Genomic DNA, 13,744 nt, shown 5'->3' with positions numbered 1-13,744 from the left:
CTTGTGTTTCCTTATTTATTTTCATTTTGGATGATATGCCCATTGGTTCAGGTGGGGTGTTCAAGTCCCCTACTATGATAGTGTTACTGTCGATTTCCCCTTTTATGGCTGCTAGCATTTGCCTTATGTATTGAGGTCCTCCTATGTTGGGTGAATAAATAGTTACAATTGTTATATCTTCTTTTTGTAGTGTCCTTCTCTGTTTCTTCTAATAGTCTTTATTTAAACATCTATTTTGCCTGAAATGAGAATTGCTACTCCAGCTTTCTTCTGATTTCCATTTGCATGGAATATCTTTTTCCATCCCCTCACTTTCAGTCTGTATGTGTCCGTAGGTCTGAAGTGTGTCTCTTGTAGACAGCATCTGTATGGGTCTTGTTTTTTTATCTGTTCAACCAGTCTGTGTCTTTTGGTTGGAGCATTTAATCCATTTGCATTTAAGGTAATTAGTGATATGTATGTTCCTATTACCATTTTCTTAATTGTTTTGGGTTTGTTATTATAGGTCTTTTCCTCTTCTTGTTTTCCTCCCTAGAGAAGTTCCTTTAGCATTTCTTGTAAAGCTGGTTTGGTGTTGCTTAATTCTCTTAGCTTTTGCTTGTTTGTAAAGGTTTTAATTTCTCCATCCAATTTGAATGAGATCCTTGCTGGGTAAAGTAATTTTGGTTGTAGGTTTTTCCCATTCATCACTTTAAATATGTCCTGCCACACCCTTCTGGCTATCAGAATTTCTGCTGAGAAATCAAATGGTAACCTTATGGGGATTCCCTTATATGTTACTTGTTGCTTTCCTTTGCTTCTTTTAATATTTGTTCTTTGTATTTAATTTTTGATAGTTTGATTAATAGGTGTATTGGCGTGTTTTTCCTTGGATTTATCCCGTATGGGACTCTCTGTGCTTCCTGGACTTGATTGACTATTTCCTTTCCCTTATTAGGGAAGTTTTCAACTATAATCTCTTCAAATATTTTCTCAGTGCAGTTCTTTTTCTCTTCTTCTTCCGGGACCACTGTTATTTGACTGTTGGTGCGTTCAGTGTTGTCCCAGAGGTCTCTGAGACTGTCCTCAATTCTTTTCATTATTTTTTCTTTATTCTGTAGTTATTTCCACTATTTTATCTTCCAGGTCACTTATCCGTTCTTCTGCCTCAGTTATTCTGCTATTGATTCCTTCTAGAGAATTTTAAATTTCATTTATTATGTTGTTCTTCACTGTTTGTTTGCTCTTTAGTTCTTGTAGCTACTTGTTAAACATTTCTTGTATTCTCTTCATTCTCTTTCCAAGATTTTGGATCATCTTTACTATCATTACTCTGAATTCTTTTTCAGGTATACTGCCTATTTTCTCTTCATTTGTTTGGTCTGGTGGGCTTTTACTTTGCTCCTTCATCTGCTGTGTATTTTTCTGTCTTCTATTTTGCTTAACTTAGTGTGTTTGGGGTCTCCTTTTCGCAGGCTGCATGTTCTTAGTTCCCGTTGTTTTTGGTGTCTGCTGCCAGTGGGTAAGGTTGGTTCAGTGGGTTGTGTAGGCTTCCTGGTGGAGGGGACCGGTGCCTGTGTTTTGGTGGATGAAGCTGGATATTGTCTTTCTGGTGGGCAGGACTGTGTCCAGTGGTGTGTTTTTGGGTGTCTTTGACCTTATTATGATTTTAGGAAGCCTCTCTGCTAATGGTGAGGTTGTGTTCCTGTCTTGCTAGTTGTTTGGCATGGGGTGTCCAACCTTGTAGGTTGCTGGTCGATGAGTGGAGCTGGGTCTTAGTGTTGAGATGGAGATCTCTGGGAGAGCTTTTACTGTTTGATATTACGTGTAGCCGGGAGGTCTCTGGTGTTCCGATGTCCTGAACTCGGCTGTCCTACCTCAGAGGCTCAGGCCTGACACCCGGCCAGAGCACCAAGATGCTGTCAGCCACACGGCTCAGAAGAAAAGTGTAGGAAAACAAAGAAAGAGAGAAAGTATAAAGAAGTAAATAAATAAATAAATAAAATACATTATTAAATTAAAAAATTAAAAAATATTATTAAAAATAAAAAAGTAATAAAAAAAGAAAGACAAGAGCAAGCAAACCAATAAACAAATCCAGCAATGACAACAAATGCTAAAAACTATACTAAAAAAAACCCCAACAAAACAAACAAACATAAAATGGAGAGACAGAACCCTAGGACAAATGGTGAAAGGAAAGCTCTACAGACAAAATTAGACAAAGAAGCATACGCAGACACACTCACAAAAAAGATAAAAAGGAAAAATATATATATTTAAACAAAAAAGGAAGAGAGCAACCGAATCAATAAACAAATCTACCAATGATAATAAGCTCTAAATACTAAACTTATATAAACATAAAACCAGAAATAAATTAGATGCAGAAAGCAAACCTCAAATCTACAGTTGCTTCTAAAGTTCACCGCCTCAATTTTGGGATGATTCGTTGTCTATTCAGGTATTCCACAGATACAGGTACATCAAGTTGATTGTGGAGATTTAATCTGCTGCTCCTATGGCTGCTGGGAGAGATTTCCCTTTCTCTTCTTTGTTTGCACGCCTCCTGGGGTTCAGCTTTGGATTTGGCGCCGCCTCTGGGTGTAGGTCGCCTGAGGGCGTTTGTTCTTTGCTGAGACAGGACAGGGTTAAAGGAGCAGTTGATTAGGGGGCCCTGCTCACTTAGGTTGGGGGGAGGGAGGGGTAGGGAACGCCGGGCAAGCCTGCGGTTGCAGAGGCCAGTGTGATGTTGCAGCAGCCTGAGGCACGCCGAATGTTCTCCCCCGGCAAGTTGTCCCTCTATCACGGGACCATGGCAGTGGTGGGCTTCACAGGCTCCTGGGATGGGAGATGTGGATAGTGACCTGTTCTTGTACACAGGCTTCTTTGTGGCTGCAGCAGCAGCCTTAGCGTCTCGCGTCTGTCTCTGGTGTCTGCGCTGATAGACGTGGCTCACGCTTGTCTGTGGAGCTCGTTTAGGTGGTGCTCTGAATGCCCTCTCCTTGCGCACCCTGAAACAATGGTCTCTTGCCTCTTAGGCAGGTCCAGACTTTTACCGGACTCCCTCCTGGCTAGCTGTGGTGCAGTACTCCCCTTCAGGCTGTGTTCATGCAGCCAATCCTAGTCCTCTCCTTGGAATCTGACCTCCGAAGCCCGAGCCTCTGCTCCCAGCCCCCACCCACCCTGGCGGGTGAGCACACAAGCCTCTCCGGCTGGTGAGTGCTGGTCAGCATCCATCCTCTGTGCGGGAATCTCTCCGCTTTGCCCTCTGCACCCCTGTTGCTGCGCTCTCCTCCGTGGCTCCGAAGCTTCCCCCCACCCACACCCTGTCTCTGCCAGTGAAGGAGCTTCCTAGTGTGTGGAAACCTTTCCTCCTTCACAGGTCCCTCCCAGTGGTGCAGGTTCAGTCCCTATTCTTTTGTCTCTGTTTTTTCTTTTTTCTTTTGCCCTACCCAGGTACGTGGGGAGGTTCTTGCCTTTTGGGAAGTCTGAGGTCTTTTGCCAGCGTTCATTAGGTGTTCTGTAGGAGTTGTTCCACATGTAGATGTATTTCTGATGTATTTGTGGGGAGGAAGGTGATCTCCACGTCTTACTCCTCTGCCATCTTGAAGGTCTCTGAAGTTTGTTTTACTTTTAACCTTTGTTAATTGGTCTGAGAGCAGCCTTTACTCTGAATGAGTTTTTTAAAATAGAAGTTTTATTGAGAAATAATTCACATATCTTACCATTCACCCATTTATCACATATCTTACCATTCACCCATTTATAATATATAATTCAGTGATTTTAATTGTATCACAAAGTTGTGCAAACATTACCACTCTCTAATGTTAAAGTATGTTCATCCCCAAAAGAAATACTATACTTATCAGCAGTCCCTCCTGATTTTTCCTCCTTCCCAGTACTCTAATCTAATTCTGTTTGTATAGATTTGTCTTTTCTGGACAATTCATGTAAAGCAAAGTATACAGTATGAGATCTTTTGTGGTTGACGTTTTTTCAGTTAGCATAATGTTTTCAGGGTCCACCCATGTTGTAGCACACATTAATACTTCATTCCTTTTTATTACTAAATAATATTGTGTGGGTATATCACGTTTTATCTATTCGTCAGTTGATGGTCATTGGGCTGTTTCCACCTTTTGGCTGTTATGCACAATGCTGCTATGAACCCTTCTATACGAGGTTTTATGTGCACACATGTTTTTATTTCTCTTGGGTATGTACCTAGAATGGAATTGCTGGTAATATGGTAACTATACATTTAACTTTTTAAGAAATTTCTAGATTGCTTTCCAAAGTGGCCACATTATTTTACATTATCGCAGCTGTATATGAGGATTTCGATGTCTTCATATTCCCTTGAACACCTGTTATTATCTGACTTTTTGATTATAGCCATTTTAGTGGGTGTGAAATGGTATCTCATTGTCGTTTGGTTTTGATTTGCATTTTCCTCCTGACTAATGATGTTGAATGTGTTTTTGTGTGCTTATGATAAGGCTATTTATATGTCTTTTTTTGAGAAATGTTTATTCAGATCCTTTGCCTGTTTAAAAACTGAGCTCCCTTTTTATTTGCTAAATTTTAAGGTTTTCAAAAAATATACTTAATTGTAGTTACATACACATAAAACTTACCACTTTAACTATTTTTAAGTGTACAGTGCAGTAGTGTTAAATATTTTTACATTTTGCAACCTAGCTGCAGAACTCTCTTCATTCTGCAAAACTGAAACTCTATACTTATTGAACAACAACTCTCCACTCCTCCCCTCCTCAGCCTCAGTTTTAAAAATATATTCTAGAAACAAATCCATTATCAGGTATATGATTTGCAAATATTTTCTCCCATTCTGTGGCTTGTCTTCCCACTTGCCTGATGTTTTCCTTTGAAGCACACATTTCAGTTTGATGAAGTCCAATTTATCTATATTTTCTCTTATTATTTGTGCTTTGGTGTCATATCTAAAAAATTATTTCCTAATTCAAGTTCATGAAGATTTACTTCTCTGTTTTCTTATGAAAGTTTTATACTTTTAGCTCTTACATTTAAGTGTTTTGATTCATTTTGAGTTAATTTTTGTATTTGGTGCCACTTTATCCCTTTGCATTTGGATTTTTAGTTGTCTCAGCATCATTTGCCAAAAAGAATATTCTCTCCTTATTGTATTTCTTGACAGCTTCACCAAAAATTAGTTGATCATAAATGTAAGTATTTGTGGACTCTCGATTGTGTTTCATTGAACTATATGTCTGTTCTTAGGCTAGTAGCAGTCTTGAATACTGTGGTTTTGTAATGCATTTTTTGAATTAGGAAGTATGATTTCTCCAACTTTGTTCTTGTTCAAGATTGTTTTGGCTGTTGTTGGTATCTTACATTTCTATATGAATTTAAGATACACTTGTTAATTTTTACAAAAAAAAGTAACTAGGATTTTGATAGATATTGCCTCAAATCTATAGATCAATTTGGAAAGATTTGTCATCTTATGAGTATTAAATCTTCCAATCTATGAATATGGGATATTATTCCATTTATTTAGGTCTTCTTCAATTCCTTTTTGTAGTTTTCAGTGAACAAGTCTTGCATGTATTTTGTTAAATTCATTCCTAAATATTTTCTTCTTTTATGTGCAATATCAAATGGAATTGTTTCTTAATTTCATTTTTGGGTTATTTGTTGCTTATGTATGGTAACTAAATTGATTTTTATATATTTATCTTCTACAGTACAACCTTGCTGTTCTAGTTTATTAGCTCTGATAGTTTGTTTTTTTATGTGTGGATTTCTTGTCATTTTCTTTTTTAAAAAATTATTTATTTATTTATTTATTTATGGCTGTGTTGGATCTTAGTTTCTGTGCAAGGGCTTTCTCTAGTTGTGGCAAGCGGGGGCCACTCTTCATTGCGGTACGTGGGCCTCTCACTATCGCGACCTCTCTTGTTGTGGAGCACAGGCTTCAGACGCGCAGGCTCAGTAATTGTGGCTCACGGGCCCAGTTGCTCCGTGGCATGTGGGATCTTCCCAGACCAGGGCTCGAACCCGTGTCCCCTGCATTGGCAGGCAGATTCTTAGCCACTGCACCACCAGGGAAGCCCCCTCTTGTCATTTTCTATATTTAAGATTCTATATATAAGATGATGTATTTGTAAAATGCCCTCGTTTTAGTTCTTTCTGGACATTTTTAATTTATTTTCCTTGCTTAGTGGCCCTGGCTAGAACCTCTAGTACAGCATCTTGAGGACATTATGCTGTGTGAGATAAAGCAGCCACAGAAGTACAAATACTACATGATTCCAATTATATGAGATAAAAGCAAAGTCATAGAAACAAGGAGTAGAATGGTGGTTGCCAAGGGCTGGGGGAAGGGAAAAAAGGAATTACTAGTCAATGGTACTAAATTTTTAGTTATGCAAGATGAATGAGTTCTGGAGGTCTGCTGTACAACATTGTGTTTATAGATAATAATACCTTATTTGTTAATAATTATCTTATTATCTGTTAATATCTGTTAATATCACTTAATATCTGTTAATAAGGTAGATCTCCTGCTAAGTGTTCTTACCACAATAAAATTTTTAAAAAAGTGGTGAAAGCAGACATCTTGTCTTTTTCCTGACCTTAGGGGAGAAAGCATTCAGTCTTTTACCATCGGCGTATGACATTAGCTATCAATTTTGTGTAGATGGTCTTTGTTTATTGAAGGGAGTTTACTTTTTATTCCTAGCTTGTTGAGTGTTTTATCATGAAGAGTTGTTGGATTTTGTCAAATGCTCTTTGTGCTTCTACTGAGGTGATCATGTGATTTTTGTCCTTTATTTTTATTAATGTAGTATTTTACATTGATTATTCAAATTTAAACCAACCTTCCACGTCTGGGATAATCCCACTTGGTTATAGTTTATTTTCTTATCCATTTAAAAGACAAAAGCAAGAAAATGTTCTGAATCTTTGTTAATAGATGCACAATATAAAAAATGTAATTAAAAAAATAAATTTATTTATTTATTTTTGCCTGCATTGGGTCTTTGTTGCTGCTTGCGGGCTTTCTCTAGTTGTGGCGAGCAGGGGCTACTCTTCATTGCTGTACATCGGCTTCTCATTGCGGTGGCTTCTCTTGTAGCGGAGCATGGGCTCTAGGTGCACGAGCTTCAGTAGTTGTGGCTCACGGGCTCTAGAGCACAGGCTCAGTAGTTGTGGTGCATGGGCTTAGTTGCTCTGCTGCATGTGGAATCTCCCTGGACCAGGGATTGAACCCGTGTCCCCTGCATTGGCAGGCAGATTCTTAACCACTGCGCCACCAGGGAGGTCCCAAAAAGATGTAATTTTTAACATCAATAATATAAAGTGGGGGGGAGTGGAGATATAAATGAGTAGTTTCTGTTTGTGATTGAAGTTGTTATCAGTTTAGAGTGTTGTAACTTTAAGTTATTTTACATAATTTCCATGGTAACCACAAATAAATACCCATAGAAGTTACACAGAATAAAAGGAGGAAGGGATCAAAGCATATAAATATGAAAAAAGTCAATGAAATACAAAGGAAAACAACAATTAACAAATTACAATGAAGAAAATGGCAATACTAAGTCTTTCCCATTCAGTAATTACATTACATGTGACCAGATTAAACCTCCAACTGAAAAGAAGTAAATTGGCTGAATGGATCCAGGAAACAAGGGGCAACACTTTTTGTCTAGGAGAGACACACTAAGGACATACATAGGCTGAATGTGAAAGGATGGATAAAGATAGTACATGCAAATGATAAGCAAAAGAGAGCAGAGGTAGCCGTACTTATAGTCAGAAAAGATAGACTTTAAGTCAAAAACTGTTACAAGAGACAAAGAAGGAAATTATATAATGATAAAAGTGTCAGTTCACCAGGAAGATATAACAATTAAAAATATATACACCTAACATCAGAACTTCCAAATATATGAAGCAAACATTGACAGAACTGAAGGAAGAATTATGCAGAAACACAATAATAGTAGGATACTTCAATATAGTGCTTTCAATAATGGACAGAACAACCAGACTGCAGATCAGTAATGAAACAGAGTTCTTGAACAATATTGATCCATTGCACCGAACAGACATATATAGAACATCCTGTCCAACAATAGTAGAGTGAGTACACATTCTTCTCAAGCTCATATGGAACATTCTTTAGGATAGACCACGTATTACCACGTAACAAGTCTTAACAAATTTAATAATATTGAACTCATACCAAGTATCTTTTCTGACCACAGTGGAATGAAATCAGTAGTAGAAGGAAACTGGAAAATACACAGATATGTGGAAATTAAGCAACACAGTCTTAAAAAACTAATGGGTCAAAGGAGAAACTACAAGGGTAATTAAAAAATATCTTGATACAAATGAAATGTAAAATGACATACCAAAACTTATGGGATGCAGAGAAAGCAATACGAAGAGGGAAGTTCATAGTGATAAATGCCTACTTAAAAAAAAAGAATGATCTCAAGTCAATAACCTAATCTATGCTTCAAGGAACTAGAAAAAGAAGAGCAAACTAAACCCAAAGTTAGCAGAGGAATGGAAGTGGTAAAGATTAGAGCAGAAATAAATGAAATAGAGACTAAAAAAGAAATAGAAAAACTCAACAAAACTGAGTCAGGTTTTTTTTAAAAAGACCAAAAAAACTGAGAAATTCTTAGCTAGAATAATTAAGGAAAAAAGAGAGGACTTTAACTAAAAGCAGAAATGAAAGAGTAGGCATTACAGCTAATGCTATGAATATAAAAAGAATTATGATACTACTATGAACAATTACATGCCAACAAATTGTATAACTTAGAAGAAATAGATGTTCCTCGAAACATACAACCTACCAAGACTGAAGAAATAAAAACCTGAACAGACTATCGCTAATAAGGAAATTGAATCAATAATCAAAACCCTCTGAATAAGGAAAAGCTCAGGACTAAATGGCTTCACTGGAGAATTCTATCAAACATTAAAGAAGAATTAACACCAATTCGCCTCAGCTCTTCCAAAAAATAAAGAGGAGAGAGCACTTCCAAACTCATTTTCTGAGTTTAGCATTGCCCTGAAACCACAGCCAAAGACACTACAAAAACATAAAGCTACAGATTAATATCCCTGATTGATATTAATGCAAAAATCCTCAACAGTATTGTAGGAAACCAAATTCAAGAGCACATTAAAAGGGTCATACCCTATGACCAACTGGGATTTATTCCTGAAATGTAAAGCTGGTTCAACATATGAAAAAAAATCAATGTAATACGCCACATTAACAGAATGAAGGACAAAAACTACACGATCATCTCAATAGATGCAGAGAAAGTATTTGACAAAATTCAACACCCTTTAATAATAAAGACACTCAACAAATTACAAATAAAAGGAAACTCCTTCAAAATAGTAAGACCATAGATAAAAAGCCCACAACCAACATCATATGCAACAAAAATCGGTTGTATTTCTACATACTATCAGTGAACCATCTGAAAAGGAAAATAAGACAGTAATCCATTTATAATAGCATAAAAAGCAATACTTAGGAATAGACTTAACCAAGGGGGCAGAAGACTTGTACAGTGAGTGAAAAGTGTAAAACATAGCTGAAAGAATTAAAGAAGACACAAATAAATGGGAAGATATCTTGTGTTCATGGACTGAAGGACTTAAAATTGTTAAAAATGCATGCTACCCAAAGTTATCTACAGATTCAGTGTAATTCCTATCAATGTCCCAATGGCATTTTTTTGCAGTAATGAAAAAACTACACTAAAATTTACATGGAATCTCAAGGGTCCCCGAATAGCCAAAACAATCTGAAAAGGAATAGCAAATTTAGAGGTCTCACACTTCAGGATTTCAAAACATATTGCAAAGCTACAGTAATCAAAACATTATGGTACTTGCATAAAGAGAGATACATAGACTAATGGAACAGAATAGAGTCCAGAAATGAATCCTTGTATTTACTGTGAAATGATCTTCTATAAGGATACAAAACCATGGAATGGGGAAAGATTAATCTCTTAAGCAGGACTTTCCTGGTGGTGCAGTGGTTAAGAATCTGCCTGCCAATGCAGGGGACATGGGTTTGAGCCCTGTTCTGGGAAGATTCCACATGCCACGGAGCAACTAAGCCCGCAAGCCACAACTACTGAGCCCGTGTGCCACAACTACTGAAGCCCACACGCCTAGAGCCCGTGCTCTGCAACAAGAGAAGCCACTGCAATGAGAAGCCAGTACACCGCAACAAAAAGTAGCCCCTGCTCGCTGCAACTAGAGAAATCCCGTGTGCAGCATCGAAGACCCAACACAGTCATAAATAAATAAATAAATAAATAAATTTAATCTCTTAATCACATGGTGTTTTAAAAAATGGATACTCACATGGAAAAGAATGAAGTTCGATCCTTACCTTCCATACATTAAAATTAACTCAAAATAGATTAAAGACTTAAACTTAAGACCTACACATAAGATTTCTGCATGAAAACACATGAAGAGCTTCATGACGTTGAGTTTGGCAATGATTTCTTGGATATGACACCAAAAAAATAGGAAACAAAGACAAAAATAGACAATGAAATGAGACTTCATCAAGCTTAAAATCTTTTGTGCATTGAAATTTTTGTGCATCAAGGAACAGTGTAAAAAGGCAACCCATGAAATGGGAGACAATATTTCAAACCAAATATCTGATAAAGTGTTAATAATATCCAGAGTATATGATGAACTCCTACAACTCAACAATAAGAACAACAAACCCAACTCATTTAAAAAGTGGTCAAAGGACTTGAATAGAATTTTTTCCAAAGATAATGTATAAATGTGTAACAGGCATATGAAAAAATGCTCAAAGTCACTAATCATCAGAGAAATGTAAATCATAACCACAGTAGATAATCACCTTACACCCATTAGCGTGACCATTGTTAAATAAAAATAAGTGTGGTTTAGGGTGTGTGGAGAAATTGGTACCCTTATGCACTGTTGGTGGGAATGTAAAATGGTGCAGCCTCTATGGAAAACAATATGGTGATTCTTCAAGAAATAAAAAATAGAATTACCACATGATTGAGCAGTCTTACTTCTAGGTATATATCCAAAAGAACTGAAAGCAGGATATGAAAGAGCTATTTGCACACCCATGTTCATTGCAGCATTAATTCACAATAGATAAGAGGTTGAAGCAACCTAATTGTCTATGGATAGATGAATAAAGAAAATGTGGTATGTATTTACAATGGAATATTATTAAGCTTTAAAAAAGAAAAAAAACCCTGACACATCCTACAGCATGGGTGAATCTTAAGGATGTTATACCAGTCACAAAATGACAAATACTCTGTGACTCCCCTCATTTGAGTTATATAAAGTAGTCAAACTCATGGAATCATAAAGTAGAATGATGTTTGCCAGGGTACGAGGGGAAGTGGAGATGAGTTGTTATTCAACGGGAATTTCAATTTCACAAGACATAAAAGTTCTAGGGATTTGTTGTACAATAGTATGCTGTAGTTAACAACACTGCACTGTACACTTAAAAATGTTTCAGATGGTAAATTTTATGTTATGTTCTTTTTACCAAAATTTAAAAAAGACAATACAATAAAAAAAAACATGCTGTGTAGGGTATTAATTTTACATTTTTTATAACGTAAGGTTTTAATGTCAAGTTGACTTGATTTCCATTATATCTTTAAAATGAATTCAGTCTACTTTAGAGGTAACTAAGCATGCAAGACTTCTCTTAATTGACATTGTTAGGAAAATGATCAGTGTTCTACTTAAATTTTTATATTCCTGGTGATTTGTAGTTAATTTTTCTTTTTGTGGCCTATCTTAACTGTTCTACTTTTTATTAATTCTTAGGGTACATTTAAATTTAAAGCAGAAAGTGACCTGTTCCTTGTTGAGCATCACAAACTTTTATTGTATGATGGCAAACTCTCTAGTGCCATTGCATTCACATACAATCCACGCGCCACAGATGCCCAGCTCTGCCTTGAATCATCCCCTAAGGACAACCCTTCAATTTTTGTTCATTCACCGCATGCACTCATGCTCCAGGTACTAGTGGTAATCTTTTAAGAATATTTTTAATGGTAAATTTTGATGTATTATTGAGGTGTATTTGGTAGCTTCTGACATGTAATGTAACATTTTATTGTTCTTGTTATGTTTCATTTTGAATTGTTTTGGAAAAGAATCATTGGAATCTTTACTGTGTTTTCTGTTTTACAAGGATGTGAAGGCGGTTTTAACACATTCCATCCAAAGTGCCATGCATTCAATTGGAGGAGTACAAGTGCTGTTTCCACTTTTTGCACAGTTGGATTATAGGCAATATTTATCTGATGAAGTTGACTTGACTATATGGTGAGTGCTTTTGTTTTCTCTTTCATTTGATGTGAGAGTTATTTTCATCACTGTTGAGCTGCACAATTTTTTTTCAAACTTTAAAATTTGTTGGAGGGTTAAAAGAGAATATAAAGAAATTTTTGAACTATAATTATTATAAATTCAATTCAATAATAGTAATATTAATTTAAGTTCTTTATCAGTAGGAAGTATGGAAGCTCTAAAAAAATAATGTTTTTAAAAATAATTAATTAATTAATTTATGGCTGCGTTGGGTCTTCGTTGCTGGGCGCAGGCTTTCTCCAGTTGAGGCGAGCGGAGGCTACTCTTCGTGGCGGCGCGTGGGCTCCTAATTGTTGTGGCTTCTCTTTGTTATGGAGCATGGGCTCTGGATGCGTCGGCTTCAGTAGTTGTGGCACGTGGGATTAGTTGCTCCACTGCATGTGGGATCTTCCCAGACCAGGGCTTGAACCCGTGTCCTCTGCATTGGCAGGCGGATTCTTAACCACTGCGCATTATTGGGAAGTCCCAATAATATTATTTTCGAATAAAATTAGACATAGTGATAATAGATTTATCAGAAATGTATGTATTTTTGTCTAAAATATAGTTTTAAAATATTTTAAATGGTTATGTGGCAATGATTTCTTATGGTAATTCAGCTTTCCATATTTAATTATTATTGAATGCTAGTAAGTAATTGAAATCTAAAATTTTTGATTGTTACATAAGTGATATGGTTTTTAAAAATTAGATCATATATTTGGCACCTTTGTCTCCTTTGTTGTAGTGTTGAGTGTAGAAAAGGAAGAGACATGAATTCTAGGACAAGTTATTACAATGTTCGAAAGGATGTCTAAATGAATTTTTCATGGCTGTATAATTTAGTGAATTTATAATAAAGTAATTATGTTTAATTATTTGAGTAATTTTAATGTTTTTTGTTCTCCTTTTTTGAAATGCTCTTTCTAATTTCTACTTTTACGTGCAACTTGAGGTTTACTACCAATGTATATATTTAATTATGTAATAATTTTTCCAGATTACTTTTAGGCAATGGAATGACTTTTTTTTTAAAGGAATTATGTATCAAAGCTAGTATTGACTACATTAAAAAAAATTAAAATAATATTATCCTTGACATATTGCTACTTCATAAAATTTTTTTACATACTGGTCTAAAACCTTGATAACAGGGCTCAGTTTTTTTTTTTTTTATTAATTATGCAACATTTTTATTTATTTATTTTAACATCTTTATTGGAGTATTATTGCTTTACAGTGGTGTGTTAGTTTCTGCTTTACAACAAAGTGAATCAGTTATACATATACATATGTTCCCATATCTCTTCCGTCTTGCGTCTCCCTCCCTCCCACCCTCCCT

At 36.1% G+C, this 13,744-nt stretch overlaps 1 protein-coding gene across 8 annotated transcripts in view; it reads left to right on the top strand.

Annotated features, from left to right (window-relative positions):
- LRBA (LPS responsive beige-like anchor protein) overlaps positions 1–13,744 on the top strand; it is an 813,910-nt gene that overhangs the window by 118,744 nt on the left and 681,422 nt on the right. For all 8 annotated transcript variants that reach the window (XM_055085920.1, XM_028491755.2, XM_055085924.1 and 5 more), the window contains exons 10-11: positions 11,872–12,069; positions 12,245–12,378. In XM_055085920.1, the coding sequence (XP_054941895.1) occupies positions 11,872–12,069; positions 12,245–12,378 (332 nt within the window). The remainder of the gene's footprint in view (positions 1–11,871; positions 12,070–12,244; positions 12,379–13,744) is intronic.

This window comes from Physeter macrocephalus, chromosome 7 (genome assembly GCF_002837175.3).
Source record: "Physeter macrocephalus isolate SW-GA chromosome 7, ASM283717v5, whole genome shotgun sequence".
Classification (NCBI taxonomy): domain Eukaryota; kingdom Metazoa; phylum Chordata; class Mammalia; order Artiodactyla; family Physeteridae; genus Physeter; species Physeter macrocephalus.
Note: the sequence above shows the minus strand (reverse complement) of the source record. Positions and strands in the feature narration are given on the sequence as shown.